At 43.0% G+C, this 18,421-nt stretch overlaps 2 protein-coding genes across 4 annotated transcripts in view; one reads left to right on the top strand and one right to left on the bottom strand.

Moving 5' to 3' along the window:
• The window catches only part of DUSP16 (dual specificity phosphatase 16), a 96,372-nt gene that overhangs the window by 39,104 nt on the left and 38,847 nt on the right, over positions 1–18,421 (top strand). For all 3 annotated transcript variants that reach the window (XM_079774783.1, XM_079774782.1, XM_079774784.1), the window contains one exon: positions 17,303–17,895. In XM_079774783.1, the coding sequence (XP_079630909.1) occupies positions 17,668–17,895 (228 nt within the window). In that variant the 5' untranslated portion in view covers positions 17,303–17,667. The remainder of the gene's footprint in view (positions 1–17,302; positions 17,896–18,421) is intronic.
• LOC307101631 (calcium and integrin-binding family member 2-like) lies at positions 16,102–17,287 on the bottom strand. Its single transcript, XM_079774789.1, is given in 2 exon segments — positions 16,102–16,683; positions 16,686–17,287. Coding segments are annotated over 2 exon segments (624 nt in total). The 5' UTR covers positions 16,846–17,287; the 3' UTR covers positions 16,102–16,219.

Genomic DNA, 18,421 nt, shown 5'->3' with positions numbered 1-18,421 from the left:
CCATCTTTGTTGGGGTAATTTGCATACTCATCCTGATTGGCTGGTGGGCGTGGCTTGGCTGGTGGTCGTGGCGAAGGTGCGGTCAATTTGCATATTTGTCTATTATTAGGTAGGATTGTCTAACTCCTGAGAGCTCCTATGTTTTGCCTACCTTACTGGGCCTTGCAATGAAAGGGAACAATTTTAATAAAGGTTCCTCTCTTTATTTTTCCTGTTTACACTGTGGGCCACGCTATTGGGCAGAAATGATGTCAGTGTAGTCTTGTCAGATAACTGCCAGAGTTGTAAAGCCCATGCATGCCTCCCTTTTATTCTCTTCCTTCGGTTTGTGTTTGTTTTGGGGGAGGAGACTGGATGTACATGGGGTCTCAAGGAAGAGGAACTGTCTTTCCCGTCTGTGCTTTCCTCTGTGAAATCAGTGCCACAAGGGGAATCAGCAACCTACCTGCCTCCTGAAGATGAATCTGTACTGTTTCCTGCAGGAAGCAGCCGGCTTCCAGGGACCGGCTGCAAAGTTGCTTTCAGAACCTGTAGAAGAGCTTGCTGGCTAGTGAAGTCCCCACTCCTTCCAAACGTCCCTTTGCCAGAGGTTACTTGTGAATACAAAGAGATTGTGTAGCTGCACCCTAAGGATTTAGGGTAGCAGAGCATTCAGAGTAAATATATGCTGGTGAGATTTCTCACTTCTTCCTTGTTGACTTCCAGACATCACCACTAGAAATTCTTTACCCTTCCCACTCTTGCAGCACTTAGATACTGAGCCTTGCAGATATTTGGGTACAAATGTCATTTCCAAAGGTGTCTGAGCAAAAAGGCTTGCACAACAGAATAGATGTTCAAGAACTGTTGTATAAGTGAATAAGCCACACGTTAGACCCACAGTTCAGGGGAGACCTCCAGATGAGCCTCTTCTGGTCTATTGTTTCTTTTGTTGTGTGTTAATAAGGTATACTATGAATAAAATCTGGCTCTGGTTGAGTGCCATCTTAAAAAAAAAAGTAATTGCAGGTACAACCTTGAGAAGGGTGAGGGGGTCCTTTATTGAATGTAATATAGAATGTTTGGCTGGGAGCCCAAATCTTGGTTTCCATCAGCAGTTTATTAAATGAACTTTTACAGGATTAGATTAGAAGGAGGGATCACAAAAGATCGTCTGCCCTTGTGCTGGTGATTTGCCCTTAGTAATGGAAATTCCTGGGTAGAGATGTTGAACTTGCACTCATACTCAGGTGAGCACTGAGCTCCATCTTGTCTTCTGCCAACCTTTAAAGGTCTTTTCTGGATATACTTACATCTTAAAAATAGTGAAGAAAGATTAGAAACTGGATTCCTTCAACCATAAACTGCCTTATTGGGCTGGAATGAGGTTCTGTGCCCCCAACATACCCTTGTGGTCTTTTGTTGGGTGTCATAAGCAGATTGTTGTGGGCCTTCATTATTATCGGAATTAAAGAAACTGACACTGAGAATTTTTTCTATTACTTGACCATGTACTCAGAACCCCAGACTTCAAGCAGATTTTTATAAAATACACAACTCAAAATACAGGTCAGGTGAATTGCAGTATTGTGTGTTGCCAAATTTTTCCTTTCCTTCCACTTAAACTTTGCCTTCCAAGTGGCCTGTCCTTTGTGACCCTTCCTTGGGAGGCGGTAAAGAATCCATCTTTAGCCCTAGCCGGTTTGGCTCAGTGGATAGAGCGTCGGCCTGGGGACTGAAGGGTCCCAGGTTCGATTCCAGTCAAGGGCATGTACCTTGGTTGCAGGCACATCCCCATTAGGGAGTGTGTAGGAGGCAGCTGATCGATGCTTCTCTCTCATCGATGTTTCTAACTCTCTATCCCTCTCCCTTCCTCTCTGTAAAAAACCAATAAAATATATATATTTTAAAAAAGAATCCATCTCTACCTGTTTGTAAAAAAATGCTGATGCCTGAGCCCCACTCCCCAGAGATTCCAATTTATTGGTCTGAAGTACATCAGGATAGTAAGAGTGATTTTAATTTGCATTCAAGGTTCAGAACCACCGCATTAGCCAACATACTCCTCCATTAATCCTGTATGGAATTATTTTCTTTCTTTTTTTAAAAAATTGATTTTTAGAGAGGAAGGAAGAGGGAAAGGGAGAAATATCGATGTGAAGGCAAAACATTGATGGCTGCCTCCTGCATGCCCCCCAACGGGGATGGAGCCTGCAATCCTGGGCATGTGCCCGGACCCGGGAATTGAACCGGCAACCTTTCCGTGCATGGGACAATGCCCAGCCAACTGAGCCATACCGACCAGGGCTCGAGCTATTTTCTTTTTAGTGAATGTTACAGTTTACAAAGTACTATTCTTCTGCACACTCTTCTCACCGTGACCCAGTGAAGCAAACAAGCTTCTGCTTCCCGGGTTCCTTATTCTCATGAGTGTTCCGTGAGGGCTTGTTTTCTCAGCATTTTGTCCTCTGTAACTTCATGGCAGCCTGGCGTTTAGGTGAGGCCACCTCTCTTCACAGCCACTCACAGCACATGCTTACAAGAGTGCATTTTTTTCTCACTTTTTGATATCTGTTGCTTTCTGTGCCTTTCACAAGCCTATTAACATTTGCAGAATGTTTGCTAAGCCCTAGAGGGTTGTGGAAAGCACTATTCTATAGTATAGAAGCTCTCGTTTCTGTTCTGCCATTGACGAGTTGTGTAACTTTGGGCAAATCCCTAACATTTTGTAAAAGGGATATTATTAGCCTACCAGAAGGCATGCACTAGAAGTCCTGCTTCAGCGATGAGAGTTGAATTGTTATTGGCAATAACCATTGTCATTATTTTCAGTTCAGACATAAAGCTTTTGCACCTTTTCTCCATCAGGTGAGAGAGAATGACAAATCAGTAGCTCTTGAGGACTGATTGATTGTAAACCCTGAGAGAAAAGATGTGTTTTTCAGACTTGCCTGATCCTAAGACCCTCCTGGGACATTTGTTTTAAAAATGCAGATTCAGTCTATACTCCAGAATCCAAGTAGCAGTCTCCAGGGGTGGGGCCTAGATGATCATTTTTATCACTTAAAATTTTTTTTAATTAAATTTTTTTTTTCAAAAGAAGGAAGTTTGCATTGAGTGTTACCCTGTGTCAGAAATAACCCAGACTGGAGTAAGTGCCTTATTGCCTAACCACTTGGAGTTTGTTACTCAAATGTCACTTGATGGGCCTTTCACTGGTTATCCTATTTGAAATTATAAATCCCTCTCTCCTTCATATATCTGTCTACTGCTGCCTTATCTTTATTCTTTTACATGTTCCTTTCATTTGAATCTTTTAAAATGAGAAGGTGTTTAATGAAAATACTAAGACATAAAATAAAAGTGGGACATTAAATGCCTTGTCAAGTTCTAGGTAAAAAAAATAGAGAATGGGACAAATTTTAAAATTTATTTTGGGGTAACATTGGTTAATTACATTATATAAGTTTCAAGTGTACAGTTCTATATCATTTGTATATTGCATTGTGTACTCATCACCTAAAATCTAGTCTCCTGTCACCATATATTTGATACTCTACCCTCTTCAGCCCCCCCCATCCCCTTTACCTCCATACTGTTATCTGTGTCTATGAGTTTGTTTTGTTTGTTCATTTATTGCTTTCTGTTATATATCCCTTATATGAGTGAAATCATATGGTTTTTGTCTTTTTCTGTCTGACTTCTTTCACTTGGCATGATACTCAAGATCCATGCAAATGGCAGTATTTCATCTTTTCTTATGGCTGAATAGTATTCCATTTTATCACATTTGTTTATCAAGTTCCTGAGTGATTCTTGTGATTAGACAGAAGTGGGAAGTTGCTCATAGGAAATTGAATATAGTAGGTTCTCAATAAATGAATATGTCTATTTCACCAACCCATTTAATTTTCCCTTCTGGGGTTTTACACATTAAGGTCCACAACCCTAGAATGCAGAAGAACACATACTATTTGCAGGAGAAAAAAACTGAACATTTACTGCATTGTACTAGAGGGCCTTGTAGTTTCTGATACTTAGTGCTATGATGCTTAAATGTGTTGATAGCAAATGTGAATAGGTTTCTTTTGAACCTGTTTGAGACTATGCAGTGGGATAAAACGGTACAGCTTTGTGAACATTATTCTTAGGTTCTGTGCCATTGACTACATTTTAGATGAGATGGTGAAGTTGGGTATTTTGATATATAAGTCACTGAATTTCTTAATAGACAAGGCCGTGGCCTCCTTTGTACTGAATTTTACTTGTAGCAAACTTATTGTATTTTTAATGATTTTGCTTTGATTTTTAATTTGGAATATTTGGTCTTTTGATACTGACGTTTACATTTGGAAAAGGAACATTGCCTTCTATTAAACCAGAAAGCAATCTATCTATCTATGTATCTATAGATGTGTATAGGATACATCAGCTAGCACATCTTTTTATATTTTTCCAAATGTAATTTTTTACTCAACTAATTAATATCAGGGACCTGGCATCTATTCTGTTTTTCCCACAGGGCCCTATATTGGTTTAGAACCTTTGTTAATTTAACTGAAACCACTACAAACATGGGTATTTTTCAGGGTGGGAAACTGAGACTGGGTTGGAAGGTGCTCACTACTGCGTGTGACTTGCCCTTACCTGACTGACATCACACCAGATTTTATAGAGGGAGCAAAGTGTAATACCATCCAAAGTGACAGAATAACCTCTTTAAAAAGAAAAAAAAATACACACCAAATAACAAATAGAAACACCATTCTTATAAACTTTCATTGCAGAGCAAGTGTTTTGTGGGAAATTTTTTGTGGGTTTTTTTTTTTTGACTCATGGTATTTATTTTCTTCTGTGGGTTATAAGCCATTACTATTTATTTTGCTATTCAAATTGTGTGGGAAATCCTTTTTAAAAACTAGCCAGTAGAGTTACTGGGAGGGAGCTGAGATAAAGGGCCTGTGATTATTGAGTGTTCCACTCCGCCTTTTCTTACTTCTCATGGAAGGTCCTCTGGATGGGGTTTGTGCTCAAACGAGAAGAGAACTGATGGCTGACCCACAGTTGGTGGTGGGGGGAGAAGAGCGGGCAGGCTGGGCCGCTGCTGGCGTGGTGTCAGACTGTAGACAGACAGTTTTGGCCGTGTGTGCAGAGGTTACTTTCTGTTCTAAGAACTTGAGCAGTAGTTTATATAATAATTTAGGTCTTATTAATTTTCTTAGTATCCAGTGTGAAAACATGGAGGATTTGTGTCTTCTTCTGAGAGTTTAGATAGGGGTTGAACTCTAGTGTCTGGGTCATCGGGGCATTTGGGGACTAATGCAAATGTAAGGTACTGAATTAATCATCTCTACTCAGTAAAACCATGGATGAAATACCAAAGTTTGCCTCTCTCTTCCAAAATAAGAATTTTTATTTTATACTAACAAGTAAAGGATTTTAAAGGTTGATAAGACACCTGAATCTGTGGATGACTGTCTCAGATCAGTCTGGAGCAGTTAGAATTGCTCATTATAATAGTGACACATCCAGGGCTTCGTTATAATCATGAAGAGAGAAATGAAGATGAACATGAAGAGGAGAGGGTGAGAGGGAAACAGCAGAGCCTCTAAGGACAAATAAGGGCACAGAAACTGCAGTTAGAAGATGTGATGGAGCCAAATTAGAGGGAAAAGACGGAAGGTGAAAAGGACTAAGTGGGAAAGTATGGGGTGAGGACCGGCCGCATGCTGACTGCCCGTGGTGGGCTGCTCTGCAGACTTTGGTCTCCTTGCTGTCCTGTGGTGCTGTGACTTCTGCCCAGGTCCTGGCCCTGTCACCTGCTTTGCCCTGTGGTGCAGCTTCCGGATATCATTAACCCCAGGGCCCAGAAGGGGGACAGATGCGGTGACTTAAATTAGCACAGCCTAGGAGCCTAGAGTGAACAACGAGGCTTTCGCCCCCTGGCCTCCCTCCCTTTCTTTCTTCCTCACCTGATAGAATAGCAAGTTCCAGAGGAGGCTCCTGCGGAGAAGTGGGAGTCGTGGGCTCAGGGCAAACCTTGGGAATGCTCCACAAAGGAAATGACCTGAAACAGGTGCCATGCTGTTGTGGAGCCATTGCCAAGAGTCACCCATTTTAATCTGTGTGTTGTAGGGTATACTCTTAACTCCTCAACTGACTGCTTCATAATCAGATCTGCCCTGCTACTCTGACCCTGTTAGGCACCCTTCCTAAATGTACTGACAGTGATATCATGTTCTTGGTGAAGCCATCCTTAGATGTTAAGTGATTGCAGGATTCCTCCTTCTACAGGTAAGGAAAAAACAGGCCTAGGGATGTCAAGTGACTCGATAGGCATTTTAGCTCTTTGTCGAGGAGCTGAAATTAGGAACTAGGTTGCCTGAGTCCTGATCCAGCTTTTTGTTTTTTAAAAACAATACACCATAAAACCTCACTGTTTCTAAGTTCCTGGGATTAGTTTTGGTGTCAAGGGGCAAAGAAACTGAGTAGGCCCAGGATGGAGGTACAGAGAGAGAAGCCAGTGGTAGAGTTTTTGTGACTGTAGAATTTTGTAGCCCCTGCGTTTACTGTTAATGGAGCTGAGCAAGGGCTCTGCAGCTACCCTTGGGCCTGGCTGCGGTCCCATTTTTGAGGCCCCAGAGTTATTTTTAGCCTCAGGGCCTTGGAAGCAGGTGTGGTCCAGGCTTGAAGGCCATGCCTGGAATGTGTTCAAGGCTTGTTGTGTATGTCTCTCTGGGAGCTGAGAATAGTGACGCGGCTGCTCTATATGCAGGGTTGGGCAAAAGTAGGTTCACAGTTGTTCTTATGGAAAACAATACAATAATTAATAAACAATAATACAAGAATAAACTTGGTGTTTCCCATACTCACAACTATAAACCTCCTTTTGCTCACCATGTACTTTGTCAAAAGATTTTGTGCTTTTGCAGTGAGACGAATAAAAGTCATACTATGTTTTACTTGCAATGCTTTAAACAGGTTTGTTTTTGAAACTTTATCAAATAAAATACATTTTAAGAGTGTTGGGGGCCCAGCTGGTGTGGCTCAGTGGCTGAGGGTTGACCTATGAACCAGGAGGTCACAGTTTGATTCCCGGTCAGGGCACATGCCTGGGTTGTGGGCTTGCTCCTCAGTAGGGGGTGTGCAGGAGGCAGCGATCAGTGATTCTCTCTCCTCATTGATGTTTCTATCTTCTGTCTTTCCTTCTCCCTTCCTCTGAAATCAATAAAAATCAATAAAAATGTATTTAAAAAAAAAGAGTGTTAGGGAATATATTGATTTAAAAAGAAAACTAGCTATAAATTCTTTGTATACAGAAAAAAACTTTTGTATTATGAGTCATCCTCCAGCTGACCTGTTTTAAAAGCCCAGCTGTATAGTTACGAGTGTGTGATTTAAAATTTAATTTTTCTTGTTTGCCTCCCCTTTCAAACATTATTGTTATTGAAAGTAATTATTTTTAAGTCTGGTTGTGAAGCAGAAATTCAGCTTTTACCTTGAGGGTAAACATAAACTATCCTATATTGTATTAGTGCATCTTCTTACCTCGCCTGAACCCACACTTAACAGCACTGAGGAGGGGGAGTGCAGGCAGGACAGCTGCAGACACTACTACCCGGCTCTAGGGGTACGTCAGTCCCTCGTGCCCTTTTTCTAATATATTTTTTTTCACTTTCCAAGATTATGGAAAATAATATATTACCTTTCTTTACCCAAGCAGAACTATTTGTATCTATGTGGGTATTTGATGTCCTGCTTTACCTACTGTTCTGTAACTTGATTTTATTCTCTTATTATGTCATGACCATCTTTTAATGTCAAACATTATACTTTTATACCACCCTTTTAAAATGTTGCATGACGCTGTGCTGCAGGGCTTTTCATAATTTGTAAGTTACTCAGCCCATCCCCTCTGTTGCCCCCGTAGGCCTTTCTAATGTTTTTCACGTGTATGTTACCTGAAAGGTGAGGCAGCTTCTTGTAAGGCACCTTGAAAATACTCTTGTATGCTATTTTGACATTATCTTCAGGAGAATGTAGTTTGGCATTTTAGTTCTGGAGTATTATTATTATAAAGTTGGGCTCAAGGGAGGTGGTGGGAGGTTTGGTGTTGATGATTTTTGTTGTTGTTAATCCTCACCTGAGGATATTTTTCCATTGATTTTTTGGAGCGAGAGTGGAAGGGAGGAGGAGAGTCGGAGAGAGAAAAATCCTCAGGTGAGAGGGACACATTGATTGGTTGCCTCCTGCATGCATCCCTACCAGGGCCGGGGATCCAGCCGGCAACCGAGGCACATGCCCTTGACCGTAATCGAACCCACAACCCTTCAGTCCAAGGGCTGATGATGCTCTATTCACTGAACCAAACCGGCTAGGGCAAAGTCAATGATTTTTTTATTGTTTTTCTTGCTTGTTCCCAGAGCCTTCTGATCTTCTTTGGAAAATTAAATATTACTAAATGTTACTAAAATGTCTAGGTGTTAACCCTGGTTGCAGTATCTTTAGTAAGTTAGCTGTTTGTCAGGAAAGTACACTTTATCTTTCATCCAGTGGGATTTTGTTGTTTGGGGGGTGGGGCGGGCTAAAGATGGGGCATTGATAAAGATTGTAAACTTACATTAGTTTACAGCCCCTTGAATTGAGTAATCTAGCTTACAAAATCCTTGTGGTATTTGATACACCTTCTGACAGGGAGAGCTCCTAGAAAGCATTTTTCTTTATTTTAATGGAATGCTTCTTTAAAAAAAATACGTTTATTGATTTTTAGAGAGGGGGGCGGGGGAGATAGAAACATTGATTGGCTGCCGCTTGCACTTCCCCTGCTGGGGATCGAGCCCACAACCCGGCATGTGCCCTGACCAGGAATAGAACCAGCGAACTCTTGGTGCAGAGCTGACGCTCAATCACTGAGCCACATCGGCTGCCTGGAATGCTTCTTTAAATTAACTACTTCCTTGTTATATAGACCTATTCAAGTATACATCTTGTTTAACGTGTCTTTGATATTTTACTATAGTCTACGTTATAAAACCAAGATTCTTTTATTAGGTACAAAGTGTTCGTGGAGTTGGAAGAATTGTATTAAGTTAGCATTAACTTAATCTTTCTTATTACAGAATTTCTTTGGCAAATAATGCATTAATACATTAATACACAGTTTCTCCCTGTGTAGCTTTATGGAAGAAATTGTGCTAAATTTTCATGTGTATGTATTTTAAAAGTTCAAGGATCTGGAGATGCTTTGTAGATGTAATCATAGTTCTGAAGAAAAACTGAACACCTGCCACACTTTTTATTAGCATTTGCCCAGTTTGGCATTACCTTGGCCAGTATACTCACCGGCCTCAAGCCTTTGACACAGACAGAGAGCTGCAGTCCCCCAGGTATCCACGTACACTCCCACCTCCTTCACCATCTTGACTTAACCATTAGAGTAAGGCTTTTTCTGACTGCTCTGTTTAACATTTTAACCACGCACCCCACTCTCCTCCTTCCTTCCCGGCTTTATTTTTTATCCATAGCACTTACTCCATCTGTCATGTGACATGCTCTGCTTTTGTTGTGGCTGGTTATGATGTGTTTCCCATCACTAAATGAGGAACTCTGGGAGGACAGGAATTTTTGCCCAGTTCAGTTTTGCTGCATTTCCCACAGCAGTGCGTGGTCCTTGTGAGGCCGCCCAGTAACTACTTGTTAGTTGGCTGAACGAGTTAAGAAAACCAAGATGCACCATCTGACCTCCATTCGGTTTGTTCTGAATCTCTCCTCCTGCGCCTCATGCCCATCTTTATTGTGAATATCCTTCCAAAACATTTTCTCCTCAGCTCCTAGATTGAACCAGCCCCCGGCCACATTTTCTCTTGCCCAGCGACTCCATTCCCACTCCCGCCACCTCATCTCCTGGCCCCTCTTCTAAGGGGCAAGTCAATTCTCAGACAGGGTGCCAGGAGGAAGCCTTAAATGGAGAGGGGTACGTGAGGGAGCCTTGGAGGGCGAGGGCTGTGTCTAGGATAGATACGTGGTTTGGTGGAAGGAAGAGGAGAGCTGAGATGGGTCAGGGAAGGGGGAGCTGGTGAAACAGGTGGACATTACCAGGAGGCAGTGCTAAGAAGAAAGACGGGGCCGCCCGAGCCAGTTCCAAGAGTGCAGGGCTCTTTCTTAGCGGAAACGGTGAGGACTTCTCCCAGATCTGGACTCCGTCCGGGCTGGCCTGTATCTGCAGCAAAGGCATTACGTTTAGTCTGTGGACGATGGCAGCTCTTCCAGCCTTTATCTGTGGATCCCTGAGACGTATGTGAACACCGGAGCCTCTGGTAGGAGGGGGCTCTTCCCACAGTGCTGTTAAGTTGGTGCGAGGTGACTGGATTTTATGGTGCTAACAAGTATTGTCGGCTTGTCTAGTTACTATCTAGACAGTTGTGCTTCAAGCAGTCTTATTCCATATTGCCACCACGTGTCAGAATATGTGTCCTCTATTTTGGGGTAAGAAAATATAGTGAAGACATTAATAAGCAACTAAAAAGCATATGAAGCTCATATAGCCTTCTTGGCTTTGGTTAATATGGTGTGTGTGTGCTTTTAATTGAATATATTTTATCAGATATCAGACCTCAGAGTTCCTGCCAGGGTTAACCCACAGCATATGAGGCAAAGTTGCTTTAGTCGGTATAGAGTGAAGATGGTCAGTGTGCAGTGTGCTCTTGCTTGCTTCCAGACGTCGTAGCTTGCTTTTTTCCCTTGTGATTTGTTCATATTTTCTGTTACTGAAAGTCTATGCTTAAGGCTCTACTGGAAAGCTGTTTGGTGTATCTTGTTGCCTATTTCTTCAGTTTTATTGAAGGGAAAAAAATTTAAGACTAGCCTGTAGTTTAATAAAAGTACACTTCTCACCTGATTATATCCTTCCCATAAATTCTCTGAGAATTTGAACTTTGAGCTCAAGCTCAAAAAATAAGGCTCCGTCACTCTCCTCACTGAACAGGCCCTGTAAGCACCGCATAGCCATAGGACCCTTTTCCTCCTCCTGAGGATTTGGGTGAAAGAAGTGTTTAAAATGGAAACATGCCTCTCGGAGGGTAACCCTGCCTTCTCAGGGATCCCACTTTTCAGACCAGTGGGGTGTTCAGGGCCCTCGTGCTGTGGGCCTTGTGTGGCCCTTGGTGGGGGTGGGTATGCTAGGGCAGCAGAGGACTGTTGGCTGTTGACAGACAATAACCCATGGGTAGATGTGGCAACCGTGCCCGAGAAGGGTTCTCACCGTGTGTGTGTGTGTGTGTGTGTGTGTGTGTGTGTGTGTGTAAAATATATACCTAGTGTCGGTATGCCTGATCTAGAAGCCAGGATTGCATCTGGTAAGTTGAAAAGACTGGTGCCTTATCTCAGAAGAGGAGAGAGCTGCTTAATAGAACAATTTAAGAAGGACTTTAATATTTTTAAAATTTTCTTGTTGGGTACTAGCTTTAAAGGCTACAAGTACTGAAGAAAATAAAAACAAAACATTTTTCCTTGTAGCTAATTAATGGCAAATTTTTTTTAAACAGTTGGGCTTCATATTATTCCTTCCACAACTTTACCTTATCATTAAAATAGTCTTGACTTATGGTTCTCTGACCACAACTAATTTAGTAGTATACTTTAAAAAATATTTTAAAATATTGTTAGAGGATTTTTATATTGGTTTTAGAGAGAGAGGAAGGGAAAGGGAGAGAGAGAGAAACATCTATCTGAGAGCAGAACATCAATTGGCTTGCCTCCTGCACACCCCTCTCCTTTCCCCTCCCCGGGGATCAAGCCCACAACCTAGGCATGTGCTCTGACTGGGAATGGAACCAGCAACCTTCTGGTGCAAAGGACAACAACCAACCAACTGAGCCACACTGGCCAGGGCAGTACTATACTTTATTTCATTGATATTCTTGCAAAGTTGGATGCAGAGTGAATTTCAATAGATAAAACTCTTGATTTTCATTATAAAATCAAAGATACATTTATGTATGTAACCAAATGGAGTCTAAAACATAAATGACAGAAAAACTGTAAAAATTGTGTATTAAAGGGGAAAGGCTCTTCTACAACTCATGTTAATATTAAATGTTCTAAATATAAAACAAATGGTTTGCTGGAATGTAAGCTCTACCCAAATTAGCATTCTTAAGGGAATTTGCCCATTTTATTCCCTGATTTGTATAGTCATTTTGTTATACTAAAATGTTGCCTTAGCCCAGTGGTCGGCAAACTGCGGCTCGCGAGCCGCGGTTTGCCGCTCTGTTGACTAATGAGTTTGCCGACCACTGACCTAGACTCTCGATTCCAATAATTACAGGCTGTTGTTGTTCCTTGTGATTAAGCCCCTACTTATCTCTAAACCTTTGTAAATACAGTTTTAAAAAATTTTACTTCTGAAAGTGAAATAGTTTGCAAATGTTTATTTCGTGGCCTTGGTTAAGGTTACTGGTCTTTAGTATGATAAATGTTAGTTTTTATTTTAGAGAAACAGGAAGCTTTATTGTATGTATAGAAAAGTGTTACTTAGTTGTCTTCTGAAGGGAGACGACACACACGTGCCTCTGCCATAGTCGATTTGGGGGAAATCGGACATTGGGCATAAAGGCATAATAGGACGGCTCCAGCTGGCCTCAGGACAGGGGTACTCGTGTCACTTCCATCCTTTGCTTCGATCACATTCTCCTCTTAGGGTCACTTTGACCAGACCTTTGCTTGGTCAGGAAAGTGTCTTTTTTTGTATGTGGAACTCCTGGCTCCAGTTCTCTGGGTAAGAATGACCGTTTTCCGCTTGGTAAAACGGTTTGCCGAAACCTGTTGTTGGTTTCAGTGATTTGGGCTTATGAGATTCGGCTGAAGGGAAGCAAAGATGAGAACTTTCTAAGTCAGCTTTTGCATGTTTGCTGTCATCTCCCTCCCTTTGTCCATTGATCTGCTAACCCAGATAACTGCTTTGTCCCCTCCGGATTTTATCATTGTGAGGAGCCAATCAGACTCGGAGACTCGGGGCCATTGTTGGAGTCCACTTGCTCCTGTTCTCATATTTCCACTTTCTGTGCCACCCGGGCACCCTCACGGACAAGTCGCGTCATTCTTTCTCAGTTCAGTGTCACTATGGGACGGGCACTTAGGGAAAACAGGGTAACCCAGTAGTAGGAGCCCTGCTTTGGGAATCAGACCATCTGCGTACAGGACCTTACATGGCTGTGAACTGTGTCACTGAGCAGTCAGGACTTGATTTGGTTCAGTGCTGTATCCTTGGCAGGTGCTTTGTAAGTGCATTAGTTGATTGGCTAGGACAAATTCTCTGCCCTGGCTTCTTCATTTGAAGATGGAGATGACTTCTGTGCCTCTTGCCATTAAGCTGTACTAAAAATAAATGCCTTAATATAATGAAGACAAGAAATGGATAAATAATGTAGTCTGTGGAGCTGATTTGTAAAATGTGGGGGTGATGAGATGATTTCTCAGGTGCCTTCTCACTGTGTGTCTGGCTCCATATGAAGGACACAGCTTGGTTGAAGCTGGACTGTGGCAGGATGGAGTCGCTTCTGTTTTCAGCTGCTGAGTGGTGTCTTTTAGATTCCAGATGCAGGGCTGCTCTGTTCACTATTTCCCCTCCTTTCCCTGTATAATGATGTGTAGTTGCTTTTTCACTTACTTGATTTAGAGAACCTAGATAATTTTGTCCTAAAAACAAACTGTGAGGAGACAAGGCCAATATTACATCCACATGTTCTAGATGAGGAAATTGTCGTTCAGAGAGATGACATGATTTGTCCAAAGTTATGTAACATGTACATGGCCAGGCCACTTCTCTTTGTGTTCTCCTACCTCTTCTCTGTGCCTCAGTTTCTAATTTGTCAGTCTAAAATTAGGAAGTGGGACCCGGTGATGTTTGAGGGCCCTACCATCCTGATCTGAAATCAGTTAATCAGATATTTACTCAGTATCTTACACTGTTTTTGGAAAAAGGAGGATTATACTTATAATACTACAAATTATCTTAAGCACAAAGCACTGTGGAGGTAAGAAATGTAATACAAAACCTCTGCCATCAAGTAGCTTATCCTCTAGAAGTTGAATGCCCATAGACATCTAGTTTTATGGAGTAGAGAATTTCATTTAAACAGATGGACCAGGGGAGATAGGAATCTGAGAATATTGAAGGCCAGAGGGAGGTCCAAGCTGTGGACACAAAACTCCAACTAGTGTCCATTAGGAAATGGTTGATTATAGGAGTTTGGCAAGACAGGGAAGCATTGGGTCTAGTGTGAAGGTGTTTGTTATGTGTAGGTTGCTGTCCTTGAGTCCCAGGTTTAGGGTGTGAGATTTTCTAAGGTGGGAGTCAGTGATTCTCTTAAGAATGAGACACAAGGCTATAAAGGGTCAGGGAACTCCAGGGGGGTTTGGGGGACTGGCCAGGGTTATAGCTGAGACTGTCTTGGATGGAGCTGGGTATATCACAGGCCCCATCAATTAGCTCAGCGGTTGGTATGGCAAGGATATCAGCCATTTTAATCTTTCTTAAAAGGCAACTGGAATTTATAGAACCTCCCATTTCCCTGCCTCTCCTCTCTTTCCTGAGGGCAATTGAAGGGGGTGTGTGCTATTTGCTCCTCGGTGTGCGTGCGTATGTGTGTGAGTGTGTGTGTATGTGTACTATAATTACCATTACAGTAATTCTCAAATCATCAGAAAAATTTTTTTTTGGGACAGGAAAGCCTTTTACTCTCATTTCACAGATTTGTGACAGTGCACACCCATGAGGATGCCTTGTGGTTGGGAAGGGCGGACACTGGGACAGGGCCCTGGGGCCCTCAGTTCACATAGCTTCACACTGGGAAGGGCGGGGAGGCGGGGAGATGAGATGGGGCAGGTGGGGCAGGTGGCAGTCCAGCCATGGGGTTGGAGAAAGATTGCATAGAAAGATTGCATAGGCCGTGCAATCTTTCTCCAACCCCACAGTTGGGCTGCTGCCTGCCCCACCGGCCCCCATCTCATCTCCCCGCCTCCCCGCCCCGCCTCCCTGCCCTTCCCAGTGTGAAGCTATGTGAACCGTGGGCCCTGTCCCAGTGTCCGCCCTTCCCAACCACGAGGCATCCTCATGGGTGTGCACTGTCCACAAGTCTGTGAATCATCAGCAAACTGTGGTACATCTGCACAATGGAATTCTACGCTGCTGTAAAAAAGAAGGAATTCTTACCATTTGCAACAGCATGGATGGAACTAGAGAGCATTATGCTAAGCGAAATAAGCCAGTCAGAGAAAGATAAATATCACATGATCTCACTCATTTGTGGAATGAATAACATAAACTGATGAGCAAAAATAGAACCAGAGACATAGAAGCATGGAGCAGACTGTCCAACCTATGAGGGAAGGCAGAGGGTGTGGGGGTAAGAGATCAATCAAAGGACTTGTACTGTATACATGCATATGAGCAAAACCAATGGACATAGACAGTAGGGGGGGTGAGGGCTTGTGCTTGGGGGAAGGGGTGGCGGGGGAGAGGTCAATGGGGGGAAAAGGAGACTCATGTAATACTTTAAACAATAAAGAATTTAAAAAACAATAAAATAAACAAAACAAAACAAAAATATTGCATAGTTCATGAAAATCTCATCCTCGCCCAGCCAGCTGGCGTGACTCAGTGGTTGAACGATGACCTGTGAACCAGGAGATCACGGTTCGATTCCTGGTCAGGGCACATGCCCGGGTTTCGAGCTCCATCCCCAGTGTGGGGCATGCAGGAGGAAGCCAATCAACAATTCTCTCTCATCATTGATGTATCTCTCTTTGTCTCCCTCTCCCTTTCTCTCTGAATTCAATAAAAATATATTTAAAAAAAAAATTTCGTGGTCTTTTCCTCCCTTTGCCCTGGGTGGCCCGATTGTGTTTCTAGCACATGGACAGGTCGGTTCCCCCCTTTCCCCCTCAGGTGCCCGGCCTTCCCCTTGAGGGGAGGGCATTTCTGAGAGGAGAGGAGCAGGCACAGGAGTGGTTGGGGGACAGAGGGAGGGCCTGTGAGGGGCCGTGGTGCCTGGGCTGGACCACAGGAGCCTGGCAAGCCCTCCTTCCCCGATGAAGGATTTTTTGCTGAAAGGGCCAAGGAAATGTAGATGGGTGTCAGCCCCGGAGGCTGCAGCTCCCATTGGGATCTGGGAGGTCAAAACTGTGCAGACAGCAGAGGTGGACAGACAGTGGGCGTCCGGGCCCGGGACCTCAGCCGTCCTCAGATCCGGACTTGGAAGGTGCTGAGGAACTTGGGTGCCTTGGCGATCATGTCCTCGAAGTCGGAGTAGCCCAGCTTGCCGTCACCGCCCAGGTCGGCCTCCTCGATGACCTTGTCGCACACCAGCACCATCTCGTCCTCCAGCTCCGACTTGGTCAGCAGGGCCAGCGTCATCTCCAGGCCCTCCTTGCAGATGAAGTTGTCCGTGTTGAAGTCGTAGATCTTGAAGGCGTAGTTGGCCTTGAGGTTGCGGGGCGCCGACTCGCAGAGCACAGACAACATGTCAGCGAAGTCGTCGAAGGTGAGGTTGCCCTCACCGTCCTCCGAGAATGACTCCATGATCCGCTCCTTGAATGGGTTCTCCCGGAGCTCTGGCCTCTGGACGATGACGATGGGGCTCTTCCTGCAGTCCACGGGGGCCAGGTTGGGGGCCAGCTCGTAGAACCGCGCGTGCAGCTTGAGATGTCTTTCTTACTGAAGAAGGTGCAGTCCTGGTAGTTGTCCAGCTGCTCCTCCGAGACAATGGTCTGCTTGTTCCCCATGGTGCGCGGCCACCCGGGCGCTGCCTCCCACTGCTGCCGCCCCGCTCCTGGCGCATCCCGCCGCGCAGTCCCCTGGAGGGGCATGGCTACCAGAAAATATTTTTGTTGTTGTTCTGAAAATAGGGGATTGCTACCCTTGTTCTAGGCTATTGTTCTTTTGTGCTATTTTTTAAGAAATAAGCAAAGAAAAGGGAGGATAACCATTTGGAATAATAAAACTTGAAGCAGCTTTATATAGCTCTTAATTTCATGCTATAACTCATTTCGTTCCAGGCCCCTGGTGATTATAATTCAAGAATGTGTCTTGTTTTGTCTTCTCTGTGTTTTCATATTTTGAGGTGAAACTGAATTATCATTAGAATGCTTTTCTGAGCCATACCCATTTGTCCTTTTTGTTTGTTTGTTCAAATGAAACAGTGCATCAAGTATGGAATTAGATTAATGAGTAAATATTGTGAATCATATACTCTCTCTAATCCGATGCTCTTTCTTTTTTTGACCCCCTGTTTTGTTTTCTGTCTGTCTGTCTCCCTTCATGTAGGCTTTTCAGCCCAGTGCCAAGCTGTTGGAGCGAGGGAGCAAAGGTAAAGAATGACGTAATGCACCGGCTGCCCCAAAGCATCTTTTGTTGTGGGATGGTTATTCCAGTCATCTCTTTATGAATCAAATGTGAGGGGCTGCTTTGTGGACGGAATCCTTTGCAAGAGCACATCAACGGGAAAGAGAAAGAGACATTCACTTGGAGGGCTTTTGCTGAAAATGGGTTTAACTCTCCTTTTGCCAGTTACCACCAGCCTGACCTCATACATGTTAGTACAATGGAGTGGCTGAGCCTTTGAGCACACCACCATTACATCATCGTGGCAAATTAAAGGAGGAGGTGGGAAAAGAGGACTTACTGTTGCCATGGCCCATGAGATGATTGGGACTCAAATTGTTACTGAGAGCTTGGTGGCTCTGCTGGAAAGTGGAACGGAAAAAGTGCTGCTAATTGATAGCCGGCCATTTGTGGAATACAATACATCCCACATTTTGGAAGCCATTAATATCAACTGTTCCAAGCTTATGAAGCGAAGGTTGCAACAGGACAAAGTGTTAATTACAGAACTCATCCAGCATTCAGCAAAACATAAGGTAAATGCTTTCTTTTTTCCTTTTTAGAATAAATGGACACACTGAATGGGGAATAATTTTAAACAAAGCCTCATTTTAAGGGGAGAAAATAATTTGAGGAAGTTTGATGCTTCAATAAATTTATTAACCAAACCGTCACATTTAAGAATACTTCTAAACTGAACAGAGAAGTTAACTTGTTTTAATTTGGTCAGGGACTGCTTTTCCATTAATGACTTGTTAAAATTGTTTTTTTTAAATTAAACACTAATACAAAGTTATAGTTAATAATTATATTATTAATAATTTATTCGTAATTATGTATTAACATGTAATAGTATATGTATTGACAAGGCATTAATCCATTATTTGGTATTACCTACAAATTTACTGAAAGAAAATCATTCTTTTCAATTGCCTTGGAAAGACAGAAAAATTATATTAGAAAGTGCTTTTGATTTATGGGAAAGTAAGGTAACATTGGTCAGGACGTAAGCATATTATCCTCAAGGAGTTATTCCTAGTATCCAAAATATCATCTTTGTGA

The sequence above is a fragment of the Cnephaeus nilssonii genome (genome assembly GCF_951640355.1).
Source record: "Cnephaeus nilssonii genome assembly, chromosome: 6".
NCBI lineage: Eukaryota > Metazoa > Chordata > Mammalia > Chiroptera > Vespertilionidae > Cnephaeus > Cnephaeus nilssonii.
This window is presented reverse-complemented; position numbering and strand designations above follow the sequence as displayed.